General features: G+C 39.4%; 1 protein-coding gene across 3 annotated transcripts in view; it reads left to right on the plus strand.

The window, feature by feature from the left end:
- Positions 1–27,740, plus strand: part of STAT2 (signal transducer and activator of transcription 2) — a 60,512-nt gene that overhangs the window by 21,585 nt on the left and 11,187 nt on the right. For all 3 annotated transcript variants that reach the window (XM_075199529.1, XM_075199526.1, XM_075199528.1), the window contains exons 4-18: positions 3,201–3,296; positions 4,290–4,382; positions 5,799–5,877; positions 6,997–7,058; positions 9,773–9,921; positions 10,783–10,941; positions 12,869–12,961; positions 16,033–16,092; positions 17,165–17,185; positions 17,476–17,563; positions 20,068–20,124; positions 20,221–20,304; positions 23,121–23,219; positions 24,394–24,529; positions 27,052–27,101. In XM_075199529.1, the coding sequence (XP_075055630.1) occupies positions 3,201–3,296; positions 4,290–4,382; positions 5,799–5,877; positions 6,997–7,058; positions 9,773–9,921; positions 10,783–10,941; positions 12,869–12,961; positions 16,033–16,092; positions 17,165–17,185; positions 17,476–17,563; positions 20,068–20,124; positions 20,221–20,304; positions 23,121–23,219; positions 24,394–24,529; positions 27,052–27,101 (1,326 nt within the window). The remainder of the gene's footprint in view (positions 1–3,200; positions 3,297–4,289; positions 4,383–5,798; positions 5,878–6,996; positions 7,059–9,772; positions 9,922–10,782; positions 10,942–12,868; positions 12,962–16,032; positions 16,093–17,164; positions 17,186–17,475; positions 17,564–20,067; positions 20,125–20,220; positions 20,305–23,120; positions 23,220–24,393; positions 24,530–27,051; positions 27,102–27,740) is intronic.

A 27,740-nucleotide genomic window follows, 5' to 3' on the forward strand; every position in this document is an offset into this window, starting at 1 on the left:
AACATGCTATGGAAAACTTCAACACATGAAGGTAGGTGCAATGGGAGCCAACAAGCCTGGTGTTTAAGTGTACCTATCCCTATACAGGCCTTCATTTATCATTAAATATGTACCAGCTACCCTCTCATGTGGTGTTTATCATTAGTACCCAACGTCTTTCATCTATCCCATTGATGAATAATGTAGTTATTCACTATACTCTTTTCTTTACTCTTTCACTGTTTCTCTTATCCTCTGGTCCATTCAAACCATGTTTATCTGCAGTAATGCACTTCTTTGATTGTTGCACTATTTTTATATGATCAGATCCGCTACCTTGTAACTCCAGTTTTGCCATATGCTTATTAATTTGTTATCACCTCCAGGCATTGAAGAGGATCTCCACTCAAAAACTGATAAAAAGCAGTGAAATAATGGTTCTTTCAATGTTTAAACCACTTTTTAAAACAAAATAAATTATTTTTTATTGATACACGTTTACTGCAATCCAGCATTTTACTTCAGTGGGATTGAGCCCTACAATCGGTGCTGGCGCTAGCCCTCAGGAGTCGTAGGTGGCACCATTCCCAAACTCAGACGTGATGCCCCCTGCAAGTATAGCACCCCCACCCCCTCTCATTCTGACTTTAGCAGGTGGAAGGTGGGGGAGGCATCCTCTGCTCCTTAGACTGGTAGTGTGATATTTGGCTGTGACTTCATAGCCAAGCGACACATCAGACTTCGAAGAGCAAAATTCAGCAAACTTCATGGGTAAAGGGTTGTCGGCTGCTCCTTCATGTCAGCGGCCAGTACTCTACATTGGTTGAGTGATGTTATGTCACTCATTCAGTGTTTTAGTTTTTAGGCACGCCCTTGTTATTGGAGCAATAAACAACCACCTAGGTACCCGTAAGCCCAGCTTTTTAATGGCTTTTTACCTTGAAAACTTTATTACACAAACACAAGTGACAACAAGCATATAGGAAAGAGTAGTAACAAAGAGACCAACCAGTGTCACATTTCACAGTAAGAGTGCTATTTGTAGTAAAACATGTAAATGATAATACGAGAGAACTAAATTAAACTATAGCAATGTAAGTTAAGGGGGAAAGAGGTGGGAGGGAAGGAAGGGGGGGTTGTATGTCAGTTGTTGTGTGCACGGGAAAATAGGGACTCCACAGGTGTGTTTATAATGGCTTTTGATCATCTCATCACCTGCTTCAGTAATCTACCACCAGTCTTGCGCACACTTAAGTGATTAACATACAGAGTTCTGTTTTCACTCCAGCATGCGCTCTGTAACTATCCTAGATAGAATGCCTGGTCTCCTGGACAACATAAGAGGGTCTTTATTTTTTTTATTTTGTTTTTTTCCAGTGCTGACCCTAACCTCTTTAGAGAAACTCATCAAAATTCTTAATTTGTCTGGTTTTGTGCAGGCCACGTAAGCTTCAATATCGCTGTTAAATTTGCTAATATCTCAATTTTTGGACCACAAACTGATTCAGTGTAGGGATTCATTCATTCAAATATTTTTTTGGGGCACAATTTCACATGGAACTTGACATTCAGGCAGAATTGGCCCATATGTGCTCTCTGCACTCCCCTCACTCCCCAGCCTACACAAACTGGAACTCTATCACCCACATATCTACCTCCCTGGTCCTTTTTCTTGCCAACCTCCTCCACTATCTGCTCACGTTCCTCCTTTTACCCCAAAATTTTCCACCCCCCACATGCCTCCAACCCTTGAAAATTTATTCTCATTTCTCCCCTTTCTTATCTTATCTTTATGAACACTATGCAATGCTAGATCTGTATGCAACAAATGTTCTTTAATCCACAACCTATTCTTCTCGAATATATTCAGCCTCCTGAAAATTATTAAAACAGCTCTCCCCCACTGACACTGCTTCCCCTGCTGCTCTTTCCTATGGGAGTATCTGCTTCACAATCAATCGAGGTTGACAAGGTTGGTGGTGTAGGACTCTTACTGTCTCCTTCCATTGCATCCTCCAAAACCCTCTGTGAGCACTAGCTCAAATGACAGCTGTCAAATAATTATTCACAATGACAGCTACTAACACATTTTCTCAATTCCTGTAATCCACACTCTTCTAAGAACAGCAATCTAGCCAGACACCTCACCTGGACTACTGCACAGCTTTCCTTACTCTGCAATCAGCCAGAGAAAAGGTCATTTGTTCTGATTGACTTGATCTCACTTTTTTGTAGCCTTTATAAGTCCCTCAGTTATACCACTCTTTACAGGAGCAAAGTTTTGTTTTGGATCTCTGTTTGTGCTTTGAAGAAGACTTGTTTTGTTTGACTGTACATCACGATTCTACATTCTCCAGTCTTTCAACCTCGGCTTTGCCCCCCACTATTCTACCTTCTCCAACCCTTTGACTTTGACTTCTTCCATCACTTTTCTACTTTCTACAATCCTGTGACTTCAGCTTGTACCTCACTACCACTCCTCTCAGGACTAAGCGGCTTGGTCGGATGTGGTGTGTCTCTGATAACTATCCCAGCAAGCACTGTGACATCCTCCCTCTCTTTTATGTCTTTTGAGTCCACACCAAATATCTCCTTTCCACTCCACCTCTGAATTACTGTGATTTACTGCTCCCCAGGCTAAGTCTCCCAATTCCTTGATGCCTGGATTTTTCACTTTTTTTTTTTCCACTGACCAACCCTCACTTTTTCTAGGAACTTTATACATCCCCATCTACTACATGCACTGCTGCCTCTAAACTCCTCTCACTTACTTTCTCCTGTGGTTTGTCTCAGTTGATATCATTTTCCACCAAATGCGATGGACATTTCCTGGACCTCTTCTTCCCTCACTAGTCATGACTTTGCCACCATCTTCAAAGATGATGTCAATACCATCCATTAAGAAACCTCCTTCCAGATATATAAACCCTCACTCACCTCCTTCAGCCCCCTACCCAAGCTCTTTTTTCTCTCCCATTACTCTTCCTCATGTTCCCTCTCACTCCTATGCCACCTTTCCCCAGTGCTTACCTGCGCTTAGTTCACTTCTTCAAATTGTCCCTCTCCACTGGCACTTTACTTTCTGTCTTTTAGCATGCGCTCTGTTTTTACGTTTAATATACCCATCTTTCATCCTGGTCAAGGGCATGAAAAAAGATAAATAATTGTAAGCACACGTGTGAGATCTGGATAATAGACTAATATGAAATCTTTCATTGCAGCAATTATACCAGCATGAACCAGAGAAGCTGGCAGAATATATCCAGCATATTCTACATCAAGAGCAACAGATTCTTTTAGAAGCAAAAGAAATTAAGGTTTGTTATTTGATTTGCAGTGTAAGCAGCTTTGGGGAAATGCAGAAGTAGAGAGTGGACTCTTGCACATTTTTCAACACTTAGTTAACAGTTTCTTTAATAAATCTGTCAAGGCCTAATATAGTCATAAATAATGGTGGTATTTTATGTTTGAAGTGATATGTAGGGTCAGAGGAATATAGTGTCTGCCTAGGTAGACAATCCATGATTATATGATGATAATTATCTTCTCATGTTAAGTTGAATGCAGATTGAGTTGTTGGCGTATAATTTGCACAAAGCACTAGTTCTTAAACTAGTGGGTTGTTCGTATGTGCAGTTGTAAAAAAGCAACTACGCAGTTTGCGCTAAACTTAACGTGAGCCCCCAGTGACCAGCATGATCAGTCAAACCTCTGTAAAAGCATACTTTGGTTGAGTAACCGGTTCTTACAGCAAATCACAGTTTATGCACTGGCAAGGAAATGAACTGTACAAAATCTTTTGTAAATGAAATTTTTCTAGTTCACATTTGATGAGGATTGGACATGTGGGATAGCAGGGGGTGAGGTCATATACATGGGATTGGTAGGCAAAGCAATGGAACAGAGGGTCACTATAATGCTTACATGTGAGAAAGAGGAGAGCCCCTTAGCAAAGTGACTGGTGTATTTAGTTATGTGGATAACTATTCTAATTGACAAGGTGTTATTGCTTGCAAATAGAGTCCCCACCTGACTGTGTCACATCAGTTATACTGCTACAATACCAAATATGACTAATAGTTAAATCACACACAAATAAATTTAATGAAGGGCGCATTTAATGAATGAGGAAACCTGAAATCAGTTATGTTGAAAATGTGTGTGTGTGTGTCTGTGTGTGTGTATGTATGTATGTATGTATGGTGGGTGTTACTTGTATAACTTTTAGAAGCTCTCAAACACTGTATATTAACTGCTCTGACTTCCTTTTGTTTACTAAAATCTCTTTGCTCTCCACACTGAATCATCAGTTAACGAGTGGACAGCCAGTGCAGGAGCCTATGGAGACGGGACAGCAGTATAAAATTGAACAACGTGTTAGTGAAGCAAAAGCGCATGTTCTGGTGAGTGAACCTTGCTAGTGTTGGAAGGTATTTTTAATAATAGACTGAATGGCATACATGTTTTATGGTTTTGTCATTTAATTTCAATACAATTTAATTCACTATGGTATTTGTGAAGCGCTGGGAAGCATGCTGGCACTAGGAAACATTTCCTTTCCTTTCCTTTCCTTTCCTTTCCTTTCCTTTCCTTTCCTTTCCTTTCCTTTCCTTCCTTTCCTTTCCTTTCCTTTCCTTTCCTTTCCTTTCCTTTCCTTTCCTTTCCTTTCCTTTCCTTTCCTTTCCTTTCCTTTCCTTTCCTTTCCTTTCCTTTCCTTTCCTTTCCTTTCCTTTCCTTTCCTCAGGCGTTCTATTTCATATTTGGCTTTATTTTCCCCCATCATTTTGCCACGTCCAGAAGCATGGTAAAGGAGGCAGTCCTCATTTTCCATGGTTTGTTATAGAAAAATGCTCATAGGGGCTGATGTGTGTCCAACTCATAAGCTCATATGCGCCGCAAACGTATGTATGTCTAAGTCTGTATGCAGTCTTGGCCGTATCTGTCCTTTTGACTTTCTCAACGCTCATTGAGGTAGAATGAGGACGGGAAAGTTGGGCTAGAGTAGCCTGAGTACAGTAAGGTTGTCAGACACAGCTTATGTCCTTTGTAGGGGTGGAAGCAGAAAGTGTATCTGTTGTGGCTGCTTCCCCACTGGTGCAAGATACATGTTGATAATGCTGATCATCAGCATGGACCTTGCAATGGCAAAAAAAACCCAAAAAACTTAACCCAACAAAGTCAAACCATCACTAGTGCTGCAAGAATAAACAGGTAGGGGCAAAATCGGGGGGATGAAAAGTGTGGGGTCTGCCCGAAAATTCCGATACCAGCACTAGGTTATGCCAGCCAGCACTGGTGGGACTACAACAGGAAAACACTCATCATAGGGTCCTCCTACAATAGTGCCAAACAGCCATAGGCCGGTCAGCATGGGACTGTGCGTAATGAATTAGGGCTACTCCTGCACCCCTGGTGCGGGTGCGGTGGGTGTGGGTTAATGGGTTACATTAAGTGAAATGTTATCAATTTTACATGGTGCAGTACTGAATCCAGCGTGTCCTGACCACCTTAAAGTATTTGGGTATGCTAATGTCAGCATACCCATGGCTTCCAGGGCATGCTTGCAATTGTAAAACTACAATTGTTTTAAAAGAGGAAAAATCGGAAAACCATGTAACATGAAAATGTGCATAGTTCATTAATGACAATGCTCCCTTTTTTAGGCAACAGAATTAAACAAGTTATTGTATTGTGTAAAGCACTGTTGTGCACATGCACCATGTTATTAAATAAGTTCATATGTTAGTTGATTTGAATAATATTTAGAAGTATTAATATGTTATAATAAGAGTTTATAACACATTTCCTCTCTGTTGCAGTCTGTAGACCAAGAAGTAAAATTTTTGGAAGACCAACAAGAAATGTTTCAATTCAAATTTAAAACTTTCAGTACTGAATGTGAGTATTTTGTACCTCTATATTCATAGTTTTACATACTTATAAACCTAGTATATTAAATAATACATTAAAATAAATGTATTAAAATGAAACATTATAACTCATACCTTGGTTACCTTTGTTACCCAGCAAGATCAGGGATGGATTTGGGTTATAGTTGTATAGTCATTTGAGCCTATAGCTTCTAGCTAAGACCATTAACATTGTATTGTGTTAGGCTAGTCAGGCCAGGTAACATGAGGCAAGTCCACTGGTTTTCTTCTAGAGCCCAAGGTGTGGGCGTTCTGTCACCCAAGTGCAAAAAGGTGGAAAACGTAAACATGCAAAACAGTGAGGCCAGACAACTCCATTGGATGTGACGGTCCTCAGTCTCCTATTTGGCTCTTTGTGGTACCTTTAATTTGTGGTCCACAGAATATTTCTCTAGGAGACCAGACAAAGCCTATAGGGGTCAATTGCAATCCTTCAATACAAGATAAAAGAATAAACACAAAACAACTGAAAGTGATGTAAGTGTGAAGAAAGTAAATAAATAAATAAGGGAGATATGGGCACAAGAAATCTAAAAATTATCCTGCTGAGCCAGATGACCAGGATACAGGAAAGTGTGTGCAGCTAAAAGTGAGTCAGTGCTGGTTAGGGGCCCTAGAGTGTTTATTTGTTGCTCGGTTTTCAAGGAGGTAATTAGTATATCCCTTTTCCAATCCGGGCTCAGAGGTCCAAGGTAGACTGTTCAATATGGGATGGGTTCTCAATCAATCCTAGGATCGTACAACAATTGAGTCAAAAGGCAGTGAAGCTGAGCTTTTTGAAATATTCAGGCCAAAATATCTAATTATACCATCTTCTTTTACTTCCTGCTCTGCTGTGTTGATATAAAGCAAACATTCAGATTGGGACATTAAAGAGGGATTTGCATATCTTCACCAACAATTCATTAAGAGTGGAATAAGCCACTATTTTTTTTTAGTTTTATGAAGCATTTTGGGATTTTGTGAATCCATTCTATATTGGGGGGAGAGAGCTGATGAAACTACCTCACTTTTTAAGAAGGCTTCTGCTAAATTGCAAATGTTTAAGTAATTGCAGCATTGATCTGTCTCCTTTATTTTGTTACAGCTTCTGAACAGAAGAAAATGGAGCTGCAACGTCAACTCAACGAGCTGGATAAAAAACGCAGGGTTAGAATTTTCACAACAATATGGGGATCATACAGATATAGTTTTTCAGATGTATTTTTCAGGAAGGTTATTCTGAGTACATGGATATTTTGATATCTCGACTGACACCAGAATTATGGTACAACACGATTTTATTATGAGGTCAACAGATCATAGCGATATAGCATGAGACCCCAGATCTTAACTAACTGAAATAACAGACAAACAACAACTTAACTATATTTCCCCAACAGTTTGGAACACTGGCCTAGTGGAACATAGACTGGCAACCAGCTAGTTAATCTCGTGCCCCTTACCCTAATAAAAACTATACTCTAATGTAACTAACCTATACATGACCTAAGTAAACACTTATGTCCTATGCAAACTACCAAGTAGCTTTTTACCAATGTTATCACAATACAGATCTATGTTATACTAACAAACTATAGTGCGGTGGTAATCCTCTTAACGGTGACGAGAACCCCAACACGCTTGACACCTACAAAAAAATTCCGATTTGACAAAAAAACGAATGCAATATAAACAGACGTACCTGAAAACCGAAGATTCAGATTTCCGATGGCAGCGGCATGATGACAGGCAGTCATTCCTAAGACCCAGCTGTCCGGCACTTCAGTCTCACGTCAGTGCACCCTACATTAATGTTAATTTAAAGCGGCAATGTCTGGACCCCGCAGGTCAAGTCTTTAACCACTTAACCTGCGGGGTCCAGACATTGCCGCTTTAAATTAACATTAATGTAGGGCGCACTTACGTGAGACTGAAGTGCCGGACAGCTGGGTCTTCGGAATGACTGCCTGTGGGCATGCCGCTGCCATCGGAAATCTGGATCTTCAATTTTCAGGTACGTCTGTTTTATATTGTATTAGTTTTTTTTTGTCAGTGTCAAGCGTGTCGGGGTTCTCGTCACGGTTAAGATGTACCCAACCCCTATAGTGTACATGCTTGATAAAATAAATTCTCTCTACACAGCCAATTCAAGGTATTACTTCATGGTTATATAAAATACTGTGTGTAAAATGTTCAGTAAAACATTTGAAAACTGGTTGTTCTGCACAGACTTTTTTGCTTGCCTCTGCATTATTTATTATTGTGTGAATGAAAGCTGTCAGTCTGCTTTCTCTACACTTTTATATCGCCCAACTTTTGAATTTGGGGAATTGGGTCAAATTGCACGTTCTGACATCAGTGGTGGCGAGTGTGTGAGAAGAGGGCGAGGCCATCGTTTCTAAGCACTAGGCCACCCCAGCCTCCCTCCCTTAAATACACCCCTTGTGCAGAGCAACATATAATGGAGCATACCTCCCAAAGATGCCCCCAGGGACTGTCCCGCCTATATCTCACAGCAGTGAGGTCTGCTCTGGGGTATAATTACTGTGCACTTCTCCCGTATATATGGTGGAGGCTTCCACATTGTGGATCTATTAATATTACTAAGCCAATTTATGTATTCGGTGAATGGTCTGTCAGTACTGATCTGTTCTTTCAGGAAATTGTTTAAAAGATACTTAGTGGTAACAATATGCTTCGTCTGTTTCACAGAAGCATAACAGTATGCACGAAGTACCATTATCTAATTTTTCTTTGTGCTGTATGTACAGGCCCATTGTAAGAGATAATGGTTAGATCCTGACGTAAGCAAAGGCTGTTTAATGGATGTGATCACATACATATTACCGTTTTATACGCTAACCTACATTGTCTTGTTACAATTAAGTTAATTATTGGTTTTTTATCAATATGAAGTGCTTGCTCAGATCCCCACCATTGCACTTATTGTGAATCTGTTATTCACAATATGCCAAATACATCACAAATAGGAATCTATAGTTTTCAATTTGTAAATAGCATTTAGTAATTTATGTGAATCGCAGTTTCATGGTGTTTGGGTGTGAGATTGCATATTTAATACTTTAAGCTTATTGACTTAAGAGTATTGAGTCCTCTAAAAAATGTCTGACTACAGTCTGGTTAAGTGTCTCTCATAGTCTCAATAATGGTAACTATGGTGGCAGTATGTTAGAATGTCTTTATTAAGGGATACCGCTTATGCTGATACCTGCAGGGAAATTGGGCAAGAGAAATTATATACTGTGTGTGGTGTCAAAAATTACCCCATGCTCAAAATTGGTTGGATCATTATCAAACAAGCGAGTAAAGGCAGTCAGTAAATGACTGCTATTGTGGCTCACATGGTATCATCCTCTGACCACACTAGCAGACTCCATTGATGCTGGAAACTATCCAAATGCTCGGCCTGAAAACAGTTGGATCTCATCTAGTTTGGTCACTTGCATGTATAGCCAACTGGCACTTGCCGCTCAGGCTGAACAACAGCTTCGTAACCCATGGACAGAAATAGGCATAGACTACCCTTTCTGAAGATCTCTACAAATTAAATATTGTATTTTTTTAATGTATTTAATATCCTCCTTATTGCAAATTCCATTTCGCATTTCGTCTGATTTGACTTGTTGCTTTAGTTTCTGTCTGACTTACGCATTGCTACTTGACTACAGGAAGTGATGCATTTTGCTAAAACAGTTTTTGTTTTATCTTTTCAATATTAATGCTATGCGATACGGCTGTGTTTACTGCCCGCTGCCTGATCTTCAGTAGCAATATGTAGTGAGAACTATTCACAAACACTTCATTGGTTGGTATTATGTGTATAGCTTCCAATGTGTGCATGTTTTTGTTTTGTGCTATAGGAGGTACTGGACCAGGTAAAAGAACTGCTTGGGCTTTGCGAGACCCTACTAGGTTTCCTGGGTGAAGAAATAACTGCTTGGCATCAAAAGCAAAGGTTATCATGCATTGGAGCTGATACAAGCACTTGTCTCAAGCAGTTAGAAGCTTGGTAAGTAAGAATTACTGATGGAGTGCTCTTTAATCTGTGGGTAAAAGAGCCAATAGCTGATTTTCATTACTGTCTTGTGTACTATGTAGTAAGCACAAAAAAATAGGGTTTTCCCCTCTAGTCTCTAATCTAGTCTCCTTTTGGCTTCAAAATCAATTTCAGACTCCAATTATACTTGCTCCCAGACCACTTTCCTCTACTCAATACAGGTCTACTATTATGTAGGCTGGAGAAAACCTGCCCAGGAGGAAGAATAGCGAGCTGAATAAAATGTGGTGAATGAAGTCCTACAGGTAGTGGGACAAAAAATGCCAATATAAAGTCACAATCAACATTTATTTATATAATGCCAGCAAAATCTGTATCGCTTTACAATTGGGAACAAAACAGTAATAAAACAATACTGGGTATTACAGCCAGACAGAGAGGCAAGCTTACAATCTGTGGGTTACTTAGTAGGGTGCTGAGCCTCCAGATATGCGCCATGACATTAAGCCTACCAGGGCCTGGAATCATGTAGGAAGGATGCAGCCTCATTCTGCCACATACAGTCACTCAACTGACACCTGGTTGATGGTGGAGGTGTCATTTCAGAATATCACATCAATGCTTGATTGGGTTCAGATCTGCCCATGCTAGGATGTTATATGTTTTCAATTTTATCCCTCAGTTAGCCAGGTATTTAAATTTTTTGGTCTACTCTGTATATACAGTAGTAGTAGTAGTAGTAGTATTTGCAGTAGTAATTAACATATCAAAGCATAGAGCATTGTTTCCTATTCTCTGTAGGCTGACTATAAAAATAACATAAAGTTACATAAACACTTCTCAAATTTCTTACTCCAATATTTTATAATTCAGGGTGACAAAGACTGTGGAAGTTTTTCTCCAGCTGAAACGTCTACTGGGTATCCTTAGTGAGCTTTCAAAGCAAGTGTCATATGATGGAGACCCCCTGAAAACTGACCCCCAAAACCTGCAGCAGAGACTACTTGAAATGCTGTGCGATCTTGTACAGAGGTAAATGAACAAGACTGACTTGGAGAATCAATCCTTATCTCTGGTCTACCCTGGTTGTAAGGTATATGCCATGTTATTTCAAGGCACCTAGGCTGTAAAATCAAATAGACTATATTGTGAATTCCTAGTATCAATATGCTGCATGTTTATGTCCCCTTAGCAGGGCCGGACTAAGACTAAAAATCAGCCCTGGCATTTAAAGCACACAGGCCCATCTCTGTTCAGATAATAACAATATTACAGTACTTTTTGCAAAGGTCATTGTTATGCGGTGTCCCGTGCAACACAGATGTATTTGCGTGCAGCTTGACTCTCTATTTGCAGCATAGGGCTTACCAGTATCAGATAATGGTATGTACAGGACCGGCAAGAGAAATTTTGGGAATGTTTGTGCGTGACCACATTGTGCTGGTGGTGTAGTCAACATGGGGCATTGATGCATATATTTTAATAAAACATTACATTTATCATGCCCTCCCAGCCACATTATGACACCCCCAGCCTACTGTACTTATCTATGATTCTGGTGCTGCTGACATCCATCAGGGTGGGAACTCCCTCTAGAGTGAGCAGGGAAGCTCTTTGTCTCACAAGATTACCAAATCTTGTGATACTTAGAGCTCCCCGGCTTGCTCTGCAGTCTGTGTCCTATCCAGGGACTAGGAGCAGCTATCGGTTCCCTTCCCCGAACCAGAGCTGGATAAAGGCACAGGGGGCCCAGGGAATTTTAAGACAGCAGTCCCCCTATTATGTAACATGGTTATCATTTTATAAAAACTTTAGACAAATACACAGACAGTACTGTGTGCACTACTGTTAGATGCACACAGCTCTGTCTTCACAAGCAGTACAGTGTGAAGCGGGACATACCTCCCAACTGTCCTTGCAGTTGGACCAAATCCTGACTAAGTGAGACAATTGTCCAAATTCAGGACTACCCCACCAGATTCAGGACAGTAGGCAGACTGTCCTGCTCTCTCCTACCTGTCTTGTCACTTTCACCACTTGTGGAGGCTGGTTTCTTGAGCTCAGTTTCTGCTTTGCTTGATCCTGGAATGTTGGAGTCCCTATTTAAAAAATAAAATAAAAAATGGGTACATGAGATTTATAAAACTCCCCAACAATAATAATATTCACATTTAATAGGTAGCCCCGAAATTAAATTAACAGTGCGCGCACACACACACACACACATTATATTAACATACTGCGTCCACGTGCGCCATATTAACATACTGCGTCCATGCACGCCATATTAACATACTGTAGCCACACACACATACATACATACATACATACATACCTTGTTACATACCCTGTTACATCAGTGCGCGCAGTCTGCTTCACTTCTCGATCCAGCTGTCTGCATGCCCGCCCGAGAAGCACCACGTGACAGGTGCCATCCCACGTGATTACTTGCATTGGCCGCACATCACTGAATTTCCGTCCGCCGAGCAGCGTGCACGGAAGGGCTGCTGTTCAGGCGGCTGGGTTGGCCTATCAAGCCACCGGCCCTTCTGGCATTTGCCAGAAGTGCCAGATGGCCAGTCCGGCCCTGACCCTTAGGCACATATTGCTGAACACTGCATATGTTTGCATTTGCCATTTGGAAAACCTAGATATTGTTCTGACAAATTCTAATAGACTCTCTAGAATCCTGCTGCCTACACAGCCTGAAAAAGAATGATTTATTGAGATCACAGAATTTATCTGGCCAGGCAAACTTCTATTATTTTAAATATAATTTTATATTTACCTTATATGTGCCATATATGTGTGTCCTCGACAATCTCTGCTTTAAACTATGTGTCCTGGCTCTGCGCAGATTTAGGTTTCATCATCAGTGCTCAGAAATGTCAATGTTTAGCACTTCTTCAGTTCTTGTGATTACATTGTTTTACCTACCTTTGTAAATTCTTCCCATCAGATCATTTGTGGTGGAGAAGCAACCAATCATGAGCTATCCTTTGAATCGACCTTTGGTGCTGAAAACCAGTACACAGTTATGTGTGAGAGCCAGGTAAGTAGGCTACAAGGCTGGTATTTGTGTGCACCAATAAACATTAATTAGCACATGCTTCAGGGATCAGTTTCACAGGACCATCACATGACTCCTATAGTGTTTTTGTTAATGCTTGGATAAGCTACATGTAGGCCTCCCACTTCAAACTTACCTCTCTGTCTGTCTGTCTGTCTAGATTACCCATGATCAACATTTTATTTATATAGCGCCAGAGGATTCCGTAGCGCTTTACAATTGGGAGCAAACAATAATAAAACAATACTGGGTAATACATACATACAGAGAGATAAGAGGGCCCTGCTCGCAGGCTAACAATTCAGTATTGTTTTATTACTGTGTTTTTTTCCCAATTATAAAGCACTACAAAATTTTATTTCGCTATATAAATAAATAATTGACGTTCTGGAGGGCTGAGCTGAAATACTCTGTGTTACTGTTACCACTTAATCTTCTGTATGTCCAGTTTGGGGAAAAAATGATTGCTTTGACAAGACATAGTATATAGAACATTTAGTCACAGCCCGTCTTGTTTACCTGTAGCGGTTTTTTTTTTGGTTTTTTTAAGACAGTTATAGCAGATCATTAACAGTTGTGCATATTTTTTCTGTAACATCTCAGTACCACCTACTTTTTATAATGATAATTTGAAAGTAATTGAAAACCGTAGATGAAATGTGAGTAATAGGGAAATTTAAAAATAGGAAGCCGGTAGCCGGAAAATAACCCCTTGATGAATTAGGAGAAGCCCTAACTCCGACGAATACACACCTTTCTACTGGAGAATGGGTTTATCTCCATTCATAAATAAACCCTTGTGTGTGTATTTATATATATGTATATATATATAACACTTAGTCAATGATATCATGCAGTTTAACTCTCTTTTCTCTGTGTAGTGGGAATAGGCGTTGGGCACTTGAAGAAAGTTTACACCTAGCCCTAGCTCCTCCCCCTCTATACCCCACTTCTTGTTAGGCCTTAGTTTAGTTTAGTGCCCTGGCGTATAGGACGCTTGGGGCCGCTGGGCAGCCTATGTTTAAGAGAAATGGATTTTATGCAAGTGTAAAATTCCTAATTTAAAGGCAGTGTTTGTTGTATTACTAACAATGCCTTAAAAAGGCAGTAACATTAAACAGGTGATTTGCACTTCACTATATCGTTTTTGGAAATATAAGCTATACTATTTGTTATTACACACGAATATAATGAAAACCTCACACAGCATTCATGTAATAAAATATGCTTTCAAGTTTATTACTACTAAAGACTGAAGAGATGCAGTTTGCATACAGTCATAGAGCCCGAGCAAAGCAAAAAAAGGAGTAAATTTGATCCTGGACAAACCATGTTAAAATGCAAGGGGTACAAGTTAGTTTATTATTTTGCATGTAAGATAATTATGTAAGAAAAACTGGCTTTTTTTTAGCATGTAGCACACAATACTTGCTAACTTTATTTTTACACTGAAACTTAAAGTTGATCTAGGACATGCCCTACCCCAACTCTAAATCTGTCCCCACATATTAAATTTACCTCCCCCTCAAATGCAACATGGTTTTGCCAAGGTGCATATTTACTTCTTTCTTTTGCTTTGCTCTCCTTAATGACTCAGACCCATAATGTTTGTTTTGTTCATGTCTTTAGTTCCACGTTAACTTAAATATGAAACCAATGACAAAATGTCCCCCGATGTATCAGAAGGTCACCTATCTTTTGTGTTGTCTCTCTTAGCCTTGTCAGATACACTGAATTTCATTCTGCACTCTAGCCACTCTGGTACCTTCTCTCACCTGGTCTGGTCTTATGCATATCTGTGGCATCAAACTTCTTTATGACCTCATGGGATCGACTGGACCCCAAAACGTTTGTGTTAGAATATCTTGAAGACCATAGCCTGTTCTGGCACACAATTTCTTTACTGCAAGAAATGGCTTTCTGTACTACAAAAGTCTTCACCCGACTCAATGGATTAATCTAATAAATGCCACACTTCCATACAAAATGTAAAGGGTGCTCTCAACCAATTGTCATCCCATTCAGCCAGCACAAACCAATGGGTCTTCTCATTCTTGGCGGTTGTTTCACTGCAGCTGTTTCCACCACAGAATAACTAGTTTCAGATGAAACTATGAATTAGCATCCATCACTTTTGTACATGGTTGGAATAATACGATTCAAGCTTCGTACAGACAGGAGTGACATCCAATCATCGTTTAACCTGCCATTAGCTGTGTTGACTTCCACAAAGCAGCTGGAATTTTCCCTTTCATCAAAGTATGCATCTGCTGTGGATAGGCATACTTTACAAATACTACATACAGTATGTGTAGCCAACATTATACATTTTTCCCGCTCTGGAAAAGTCTACAAATCGCACTTCTCTGCAAACAAGAAGCCAGTGTAAAATATATAGTGCTAAAAATGTCAGCACAATAGCTTTTTGTCATGTTTTAATCAGTATGTCTGGTGTAGAGGGGACATTCTGGGCACCGATAACCACTCCCTATTCTTACTTATGAGTGAAAAGACCTGCTGGACTTTTGATGGATTATGGGGAGGTCTAGGGGATAAATGCTGCTCTTTTACTACATAAAGCCAAAAGGTAGTACTTATTATAGTAGTATTTTGTTTATATTGTGTAGAACCCCATTGCTTTTTACATGGAGACCTGTTTAAGGAGATTTTATAAAACAGAGGTTAGGCATTCAGTGCAGTTTAGTCATGTCTACCAGATTTTATAAAAAAACTTTATTAAACACCCCTTGTAAAGTCACCGCTACCTTCTTGTTCCAGCTGGTGTCTAAATCTGTTTTCCCTTCTCTTGCCGTTCCTCTACACCTCCAAATCACTTCAAACTCTTCCAGCCATGGGAAATGCCATTACGTCAATTTTATGTTTCTTGTTCATTGATCTGCGAAATAAACTCTGCTTATGTTATTATAATGGCTCAGCTTCTCTTAAAAATCTTAAAAAAGATGAAAATGGGTCATTTAAAGGAATTATATTATATAGTTAGCAGACATATTTCATTAATAATATGAATTGCTTGTTGTTTTTGTTCTCATTAGACTCCTTGTGAATCTCCCACACCTCAGACACTCCATGAAGGTTCCTTATGCAATAGATAAGTAAGTTATCAGTTCCCATTCCAAACACATAAACGTTCTAAATCCTATATTTTATCTCATTTGTCTGCTTGTATGTTTATGCAGCTTGGCTGCCTGTCTATTCCACTGGTTTATTTTATTTGGGTCTGACTTTTCATTTTATCTTAACTCTGACCAGAATAAGTCGCTTAACATTTTCATTGGTGTTAAAATGTTGCATTTAATCAATTCAGTCAACTTCTATTACATTTTATGACACAAATGTGCTGATCTTTAAAAGGATCTTCAAATCATTGCTTTTTTTCTCACTAATGTCAGTGGCATTGTATGCAAGAGAGAAGGAGGATACTGGCTCTGTTGACAAATGGAGCCTCTGCCGAAGATGGGGGATGGGAAACTCCACTGAAAGAATAAAGCATAGAGTATATGTTTTCAAAATTATTTTTCAAAGTTCTTTTTCTACTTCACCTCCTTTGCCCTGGCCTTTTGACTCACTCAGCCGCTATTTATTTGCTTTTTTTGTTTTTCACTTGCCCTTTTCATTTTTGAAATTTTTCACCTGGATTGTCAGAGTGCAGAGACCCTTATGGACAACTCCACCCAATCTAGGGGTGGGGGCTATGGCCTGCTGGTTCCCACCCCCTGAACACTCTGAGTTTCCCCCATTCCAGAAGATTTAGTGCCCTGGGTAAAGCCTTGGAAGAATCCTGGGCAAAAGGAAACCGCTTAGCCTTGCCCTCCGATGGACCAGGATAAAGGTGCCCTCCTCTTTCGGAGAAACCTGGGTGATAGAAAACACCTATCCTGGGCTTTCAGTAAAGAAAGTAGTTTATTTTAAATTTTATTTAACTTGACAAAACCTTTCTTTAATCTTCTTAGGACACCAATGAAATTTAGTGATGTAGAAAATGTTAAATAACAGTGGGCAGGCCCAACTAGCCAATCATTTCGCTGGAAACTAGTTATATAATTGAGGTATGAGGGGAAAAAAGTGCCTAGTGCCTTATATATAGGAGTAAAATATTTATTCTGTGTTTTTGGTTATGGTTGTGGGTCACAACGTTTATTTACTTAGACTTTTCTTTTTTAACAGGAATCCTCCAAATATCAAAGGGTAAGACAATCGTGCAGTACTCATGTGCTATGACACCCCATATCAAACGCTCTCCTGATCACTAAAGCCTTATTTCCTTTATTAGTTTTTATTTTTCATATGATCAGTGGTGGAAGTGGGGGTGTATACGGAAGTATGCCATACTGCCACTTATCCTATTGCTTTCATTGTAAACCTAGTAAATTCCATTCACTTACATTCCTATTAAATTTTTGATACCGCCACTTCTAAACTTCAACTTCAACCATTGCATGTGAGTTAATAAGTTAATTTGCTCTGTTTCTTCAAAGATACCGCATATTTAATTTGTTGGGCCCAGATGCCAAGGCCTTGGAAGATGCACAGGGAGAGGGACTGGTGGTAGAGTACAAACATTTGGTATGTTCTCTAACTGTTGCAATAACGTACATCACTATGAAGTGGTTGCTGCTCTTGTCTAAGAAGGAGCAAAATTTGTCTGTGCTCGTGCATCTCACCACAGAGTAAATAACATATTTGTCTAAAACTGTGTCTAAGAATTTAAATGTACATTAAGGGGGGTATTCAATTGTTGCTCCGGCCGCTGTAAAAACGAGCGCGTTAAAACGATTACCGTTAATACGGTAATCTTGCGCGCAAAAAACGTTAATACGGTAGTTTACTCGCTGAATTTCATCTCGCAGCTCAGGGACCAGCACCCTCCTCTTCTCCTCTGCTTCTCTCCTTTCCCTTGCACTGAATGTTGGGCGTGACATCATCTTAGACACTCAAACTTAGACTGTATTTGGCCCAATTTGGGTTTTAACTTTGACCTGCCTGGTTTAAGTTATATAGTGGGAGCCCACAATTAAATATTTAACATGGGTTCAAATGTGGGTATTTGCACAAAATATTATTAAAACTTGGCTTTTATTTTATTATTAAAATACTACCAGAATGTACATTCACACATGCTATTGTGTTACCCTGGAAGAAGTCACAACACAGTATGCGTGTTGGGTATTGCTGTCATTATGACATTGTACAGGAATTTTCCTTAATGTGATAGTGCTCTAAGAAAAATGACATTTCAACATATTGATTGTTCACTAACTGAGGGGACCTACTAGGTATGATATTATCCTTTTCAGGACATACTTTGAGTCAGGGGCGGATTGGGAACTTCAAGAATTTTTCCCAGGGCCACTTTAAGTGGCCTCATGTGGGCAGGACCAACAACAAATTTGTCCCCACATTTTAAATTTACCTCCCCCCTCCAATGCAACATGGTTTTGCCAAGGTGCAAAGTTACTCCTTTTATTTTGCTTCGCTTTCCTTAATGACTCAGGCCCTATAAGAGGAAGAGATAATTAATTTTTCTATTGGTGATGAATTTTTTTTCCAAATATGTTCTATCTCTAAGCGATTCATTTTAAGGAACAGGCCATAGAAAATGATTGCTCTGTATATAATCAAAGAATCTAGGGGAATTAAGGGTATTGCATTTGAAGAGACTCAAGTGAAATCTCCCCCCTCTGAAAGATCATATTCCGGCATCCGGTGGCAGTTGTTTGTGCGACAACGGGAATTTTCACAACAGTTAAAGCGATAGTAAAATGTAGATTGCTGTATTTGCGACATTGGAACCCGGCAGCTCTATAATGTTTTTTTTTACCAAGGGTAGGACACTACATTGCTCCCTTAATAGCAGAAATGTAACTGTCGCCATTTTAAATTATGTGAATCTCAGTGCCGCATATTTTCCTGGTAAACTTTATAGCAGGTTTGTCGGAATTACTTCTATATCACTTTTGCCTGAAGTCTGCATTTCGTAGATGGCGCAATTACAGCAAATCGACATTTTACTCTCTCTGTAACTGTTGTCTAAATTACTGTCCTCTGCAACTCGTACCCCACACCCGGCATCAGTTCAGGATCTGGATATTGGAGAACATTCCTTGATGGAAATTAGAATTGTCCCATATTGGAACAATAGCAGAAAAGTCAGAGATGAATCTAAGCTTCTGTAAGTCTCCCAGATCTTGAACAAGTGCAAGGTTTGGTCTTGTATGTTTAGGAAAGCCCCAGAGGTTTGAAAGGGAAATCAAACTAAGAAATTTCGATTCTATGTCTACTCTTTATGAAGCGATGGAGGCAGGAATTTGGGATAGATGAGTAATATATCTCAAGTCTCTTCCACTACGTGTTCTTAAGCTGAACAAGGCAAATTCTTGGTTGTTTTATTGTTTTGTTTTTATTCCAAATTCTGAGACATTTTTGGACACTAGTAAATTTTGAGTATGGAACTTTTTACTGGTAAAGTTTGAAAATATTAAATAATGAAAAAAATTAGGAAGAATATTGATTTTTAAGTAATACAAATTAATAGGTCTGATGTAATTTTGGAAAAAAGGTATGTATGTTTAGTACATTAGGACAGGAAATGTATTTAGTTTGTGCTCTTTATGTGAATCATTATTCAGGTTTCAACTAGCCACATTGGTTTAGCTGAATAAAATCCCTAGTGGACACAGCAAAGTGTATAGAATGCCAAGACCAATTTGCTAGCAGTTTTACTTGGCATATTCTGTAACCGAAAATAATACCAATTATTTAGTTCATGAAACTGAATGATAAAATACTGAAAAAATCTATATTAAGTAATTTTGATGCTTTAAAATATTTAAAGTTACCCAAAGCTCTCAACCTTTGAACATCTTAACACTGACCTACACTTTTTAAAAATATACGTATATAGGTTAAGTTTTCCCTTCTAGTTTTTAAAAATGAAATACAAGTTTTAACATTATTTTGTGTGAATAACTTAATTTGATTATAAAAATTATGGGTGGTGACCGGTTAGTTGTTAGAAAGGAACAATGTAATATGTGTGCAACAATGTAACACTTGTAAATTTCCATTAGCAACTGAAAGAACGAAAAGCTGGAATGCGAGGCAAAGGGGCTAAAGGTGCAAATGATGTAAGTATGGGTTTGGCGATCCGGTTACGCATACATTTCCCTGCTACATAGCGCTCTCAGGGTGTTGATACTATTGGGTTTGTTGATATTTTTTAGGGATCATTTGGTGTCATGGAAGAGCTGCATATCATTACTTTAATGACACAGTTTGACTACGAGGAAATTCATTTGAAGTTAGAGGTACTATGTTGTCATGTCTATTTAGTTGTTTGTGCAGGGTCTGGCTGAGTGTCTCATAATATAGTTATGCAAGGACTGTTTTATATATTCTTTTTCTCCCTTTCCCTTGCTGTAATATCCTTGCATTAATGTATGTGCACAAAGGCAGGTTTGATCAGCTTATTATCTTTTCTGTCTTGAGTTTCTGAGGTTTTCAAGGCAAGAGAGCGATGGAGATTGAGACGGGAGTTCACAGATTTTATTAATGCCTGTGAAGAAATGCACTTAGATCCTGATTCAGCGTGGAGTTTAAGTATAATTTGCGATTGTATGCATATGTATGCCACATTCAGATGTACCCGGGTCTGAATCGGTAGCAGATGAGTCTGCTTGACAACAGACACATTCCTCAGACACTTACATCCGACTTGTGAATATATACAAGAACATGTTACATAGTAACATAATTGTTGAGGTTGAAAAAAGACAACAGTCCATCAATTTCAAACTATTTTTTGGATCTCCTGTGATCTTATATTTTTTAAATTGATCCAGATAAAGCAACCACCGATCTGTTTCAATCAGGAAAAATCCCTTCTGACCAGGGCCACCTTAACAACTTTATGGGCCCCCGGGCAATGCAGTGTACCGGGCCCCTAAAAAAATAATAATATATATATGTATAAGTCCGATCCTCTTCTTTTTTCGCATCGCTGAGTCTCTTCTGCCCTCTTCCGTGCTGTGGTTTCAGTGAATGCTGGGCGTGACATCACGCCCAGCATTCACTGCGAGCACAGCACGGAAGAGGGGACCAGGAAGGGGGCCGGATCACCGCTGATGTGACCGCAAGGTAAGTATTTAAAAAAAAAAAAAAAAAAAACTTTTTTTTTTTTTTTTACGATTCGGACGGGCCCCCCTTGCCTGCAGGGCCCCCGGGCACCTGCCCATCGTGCCCAATGGAAGAGACGGCCCTGCTCCTGACCCAATATTGTAGTCCTATTTCTCCCTGGATCTACTAGTGTCCTTCATTTTAATTATCGGTCGTAATCCTGGATATCCTTTTTCTGCTAAAAATGTGTCTAACCCTTTCTTACACATATCTATTGAATCTGCCATCACAAGCTTCCCTGGCAGTGAATTCCATATCTTCACTGCCCTTAAGGTAAAGAACCCCTTCCTTTGCTGGTTGTGAAACTTAGATAGTCCAACATACATTAATTGGTAAGCACTCTTAATGGGGATCTTGGGAAAGGAATATTGGATGCTGCCACTGCCTCACAAGGAGATAAGCCTGTTGTCTCCAATCAATACACAAATATAGGGGAGAATGAGAGGCTGAGCAAAAGAGGGGAGGGGTTGTTACATACAAAAGGACTAAAAGACAAACCCTAAACAGTGGCCAATGTAAATTTCTTTGATTGGACCACATAAATATATTGCATAATATCTAATTTCAATTACATGCATAAATGTCTGATACACTTCACAAACACATGTTTTGTGAATTAATTGTCCATGATAAATGTTCAACCCTTTAAAATCACCACTATGGTGAGGTATCCACACTTCCTCTGTATTATCGCCTTGTTTTCTCCTCACCGAGGGTAATGCATATGAGAGAGGAGAGATAAAGAGAAAAAAGAACTTGTAGAGTGATACCGTTGTCGCTATTTATTCCAATAAAAGATGAAAACACCCACATTTTAAGCTGTAAAAATGCTCATCTAAAGGTTTATTTTCCTATCTTAACGCCCACTTCCCATGCGAGCCACGGTAGTGCCGCACATCAGTGTCCCAGCCGCGATCAGCCTTACTTGGGCTTCAGAACGCCAAAGGAGACGCCGTGACGTCAAAGGGGCGTGGTCTGCTACGTGTGCTGTTTCAGTTGACCAAACCCGTTTCATCACATCTAGTGACTTCATCAGGGGGTGTCCCTGATGAAGTCAAAGAAATTTACATCGGGCACAGTTTAGGATTTGTCTTTTAGTCCTTTTGTATGTAACAACCCCTCCCTTCTTGCGCCCAGCCTCTCATTCTCCCCTATGGTTGTGAAACTTCTTCTTCTCTAACTTTAGGGGGTGTCCGTGTTTCCTGTGTACAGTCCTTTGGGTAAAAAGGCTCCATGAAAGTTCTCTGTATTGATCCTTAATGTATTTGCACATAGTAATCATATCCCCTCTTAGACGCTTCTTTTATAAAGTAAACATGCCTAATCTGGCTAACCTTTTTCAATAACTTAATGACTCCATACCCTTTATCAATTTTGTCGCCCTTCTCTGAACCCTTTCTAGTTCCTAAATGTCTTTTTTTTTATAGAGTGGTGCCCAGAATTGTACTCCATATTCAAGATGAGGTCTTACCATGTTTATACAGTGACAAAATGTTGTGTGGTCTAAGTAGCTAAAGATGGGTATGTTCACTATCGCAGTGGACGTTCAGAAAGTGCAGCGATACGATGCGCAAATGGTCATACATCTCACTCTGAATCATTATCAATTAGTGCACATGGAAGGTTTTGTTTTATTAAAAATGACTGATGTGTATGAACAGAGGAAAGTGTTAGCTTTCAACTATGTCTCTCTCCTTCACCTCCACTTTGTTAAACACTCTGAAAATAAAGATGGGCTGATCAAATCCATGAATGTACCTTTAATATCTGTTTTGTAAGTCTTGCTGAAAAGACAAGAAATGTTTTGAGAATTTAATGCAACTCCCTATGTCACCTTTTTATAGTCTATCGTTTGCTTCCTAGCTTCCAAATTGTTTTTTTTCCCATTTTTAAAGCTTTTAATTTTAATCATTTTACTAGCATATCAATGTGATCTTGTCTGTTTCAGGCTGCAACTCTGCCATTTGTCGTGATCTCCAACCAAAGTCAATTTGTAGGAGCATATGCCTCAGTGCTTTGGTTCAATTTGCTCAGCTCAGACCCTAAGGTAAGAATCTCTCTTAATTATGCTTTAATGAATATCTCCACCCAAAGCTAAAACTATTCTGTAGCACCACAATAATCAGAATCACTGGGTTCAGTTGTCTATGATCCTCACCATTTTGTTGCCACCCTCCAGTGCTTGATAAACCATCAATTCAAGAGAGCCAACATCTTACTTTTGTTGAGTGTGCGGAGTGGATGGCTTGGCGGAGTTGCAGCGCTCTTTCTTCTATCTTATTTATCGGCAAACTGACCATTGATAAGGCAGCTGGGAATGAGTGCATTGCACATGACATAGGGTCTGGACACAACACTGCTCTTCTAGCTGTGGGAAGGAATTATAGTATACGTTACTAATGGTTGGAGTTCCTTAACCACTTCCATAATGCCTGAGCCACCGTATATAGACAGTTCATCAAAATGACATTCAGGGACCTGACTTCTTTTGCTTTTAGAACCAGGCTCTCAGTAATGGCCTCCACTATCAGTGTTGTGCTTGGAACTGTTAGATTCAGGTCTTTTCCATGTCACTTAATTCAAAGTTTAAATTGAATGCTGTGTAACCCAATAGCATAGTGATTGTTCACATTAGGATCGCTGAGAAAACTCAGAAGGCGAATATAGAGCCACAAGAGCCAATCCCAGTTTCTTCTGTACCAAGCAATCACGTTAATTAGAATTCCCTCGTACAAGAATAAAAAGTGTTTTGTCTGCCCACATCTGGCTCTGCCACCTCCTAGTCTCATTCTTTGGAGTTCCGGTAAATAATCAAGCAGAAAAGTACTTCTAAATTTAAGGTTTTTACCTATTAGTTTCTGGACTTTTTCTTTATACCATGTACAAATTTGTGGTACCACCCCTGCCTGTTTGTTGCATGCAGGGAGGGGAGGAAACAGTCAAAATGCAGGTAGGCTGTTCAGAAATGAACAACCCATTTAAACATAATCAGGAGTATTTACAAAAAGTGGTACAAAGGAAAAACAGTATTGGTGTTACCCAAAGAAATCGAGGAGATTTTAATTGCATGCTTTTAAACATGAAAGCAAACCTCTGAATGGTTAAGCATAATATTTTGTTAATATTATTCTTCTTTAGGCACCTTTTACAGGGTACACTGTCCAATAGAACAATGTCCCATTATACATAATGGATTATTTTGTGTACTTGTTTATTTTTAGGATGTCATCTTTTTCTCCAATCCACCGGCAGCCCCTTGGAGTCTACTGTCTGAAGCCCTCAGCTGGCAATTCTCATACTGCACGAAGAGGGGTCTGAACTCAGAACAGCGGGAAATGCTGGGAAAGAAGTTGTGTGGTATGTTTAATGTATTCTTATGCTTTATCACATGCTTGTCCCCGTTTTATTGTGTAAACCAAAGGACTTAGATATGGAAATCTTTAGTTCATATTTTGTGAACTGAATTATAGGCCGTAACATCATTTTAAGTTCAAGTAAATCTCCCCATAGTAAGGAAATGTGATTTTATTATTAATTATTTAGGGGTCTATTTAACAAGCTGCAATAGCCCAAAATGCCTATGGCAGGACTTAACTCAATTTATGAAGGGGTTAACACAGGAGAATTTATTTGTTACCTTTAGTCCCCATAGAACTCAATGGGACTGCGATGCTAGGGATTTATCAAGCAGCGAAGAGCATTGCTTTTCACTGCAAACTAAAGCCATCTCAGGGTGGCGTTGCCTTACCTGCTCCTATGGAGTCCGGTGAAGCTGGAAAGAATTCGCTTGATCCCCTGCCAGGTCAAATCCATTGCACAATCGCAGACATTAGCTGCACATGTTCACCTTCTGCATTCACCAGCAGCGCCTTCATAATAAATTGCAGTGGTACTACATTATGTGACTGTAGTTTACAGCGATACTTAATGGTTGGTACCGCTGCTAAATAATAAATAAACCCCTTATTAATAGTTCAGCCAGTGTGGAAAACGTACTTAGTGGGGCTGTACGATGCAGGCGCACAGCAATAACTTGGGGGGAGGAGTGTCGGTAGGTTGTTTCAGTATAGTAAGAGAATAAGTGTTGCGTGATCTGTGTAGAGTGGTGGTAATCAGGTAGAATAGTCCAGGCTGGTTAAGAGGATGGTCCAGGAATTTAATGCAATAATCAAAGGAATAATGGCAAGACATTCCTGGAAATGAAGCAAAAGAAAATGGCTTGCAAGGAGGCAGCAGATCAGTATGTAACAGAACTATATATTTATCTGTGAATTCCTATCACTTTGGAAATTAATATCTTCCTTGGACAAAGTGGCAAATGACTGCATCCAGCCCCAGATAGTGCGTCCCCCTAAACTAGGATATATGTTTTATGTTGTCATTTAACCTACAATTTGTCAACATTATAACCCTCAGTACACAAGACAAGTTGTGTTTTCTGTGAATGTTTCAGAATTATTCTATATGATTTATCAAATTTAAAACACACATTTAAGACTATATGTCCACGTTGTGTGTTTTATGGGATACAGTATACACAGCCTGACTGTGGTCCATTTATTTATCTAAAACACAGACCCAACCATCTGAATCTATATTTTTTGGTGTAATGATTTTTCAGCACTGAAATTTTATTTTTAATTTACTGACATTATTTTTTTTTATTTCTTATGCTAGCCACACATTGGGCCTGATTCATCAAGGCATGTTTCTGACGATTTTCAGCGTATCATATGCAAAATCACTTTGAGCATGGCCAGAACCAGACCACATGCCAGTAAATGTAGCCATGTTCGCTCCATCTTCGAGCACACAGGACACTTACAAGAGCCCAGGGAGTGAACAGGACAGGGAGGGGGCGTCTGGTTGTAGTCAGCCTACAGTAAGGGTGTGCCCCAAACAAGCGCACACAGCCACGTCCGAATAAAGCTCTGGGCATCGCAAAGTTACTTGTTTTTCGGCCATGTATCTTGCTCCAGTTACAGGGCTAGTCTAAGTCCTGATCACTAGTGATGACAGTCTCATATGCATGCTATAACATGTGTTTGCAATTAGAAGCAACAGTAAAAATGTATTTTAATTTTCAGTAGATATTAAGGACTTCCTCATACATGTATTTCATGGGGGAAAAAACAAAACACTTTTTTACTGTTTTATCATTAATGCCGTTATTATTAACCGGTGACATTAATTTTATTTTTTTACTGTTCTTTTGCGAATTTGTAGTCCCCACAGTTACTGAACGTATCCTGAAGTGTGTACTAGAGCACAGCAGACTCGAACTCACATGCGCACATATCTTCAGATCTGTTCCCAGTTGAATTCGGGAGTACACAGAGCCGATTTCCGTGCATTTGTTTACGAATGCTCAGAATGTGTGCCTTGATGAATCGGACCCGTTGTGTTTTGTTTGCAGCAATATCAGGGAACTGTGCAGCGTATGGTGTCTTAACTAACCCAAATACCTGATAAAATACTCAAAATACTCAGGTCAACATCATTATCTACCATGTTGGTGAATTTGGTCTGAAAGATGACAACTATTGTCCAGTATGTCTGCGCTAACAGGCACTAATCCTGTTGCTTGGCATTTGGGCCAAACTGCAGAATTGGCCAGCGTGCGGATGGCATTTCTTGTAGAAATAATTGAAGTTATGCTGCTTACTTGCAATGCTTACAATACTGTTACTATGCCCCTGACCCTGGCAACCAAAATTCAGCGTTTAAATGTCACAAGACAAAAAAAAACAAAAAACAAAGAAAATTAAAACAAAACTTAACTTATAAATATTTTCAATTACTGACAATATTAGACTATTATCAAAGATAAATTTAAAAAAAGTACATTTTTGTATGTTTTTGTTTATTTATTTGTAAAGGGATGGTACCTAGAGAGGACAGCATTGTGACATGGAGCAAGTTCTGCAAGGTAAAGCATACATATTGAGATTTATTCATTCATCACTGTTATGGTGAACATACATTGTGATATTTATATACTTTTACTTTTGTTTAGATGTCATATGTGAAATGTTCATAACTTTTCATGTTAGTAGTGCGCAATGTCATCGCTAGTTATAGTACCTAGCATATGTATTTGGACCCCTCTGTATGTCCCTTTTCCAGTCAGTGTTGTAGCGAAAAAAAGGGAAGGACTGAATGAGTTACCTGTCAACAAATATCTTAAAAAGAGTCTAGAATTAAAATATCATACTTCCAAAGTATTCTGATCCATGTTCTCTGCTGGCTCTAAGTTACACAATTAACAAATGCCATAACACGGCTAAAATTGCTTCCTGTGCATCATTGAAACGGCTCTGCCTATAAAAGGCCATCCACTTATCTCCGCATCCAAACAAGCATCCTTTTGCAGGAAGCCACTGTGAAGCCTACTATCACTCTGAATGGCCACCAAGTTCAGTGGTGGAAAGTAGAATAAAAATGTATAACAAAATATGAAGCACTCGGACTAACACTGGCAAGTCTCAGAATGCCAAGAAAGAGTTGATACTCAAAAATAACATTCTCAAAAGCTGCCTGGAAAATGTTTTGTGGTTGGATGAAACCA

This window comes from Mixophyes fleayi, chromosome 2, assembly GCF_038048845.1.
Source record: "Mixophyes fleayi isolate aMixFle1 chromosome 2, aMixFle1.hap1, whole genome shotgun sequence".
Lineage (NCBI taxonomy): Eukaryota > Metazoa > Chordata > Amphibia > Anura > Limnodynastidae > Mixophyes > Mixophyes fleayi.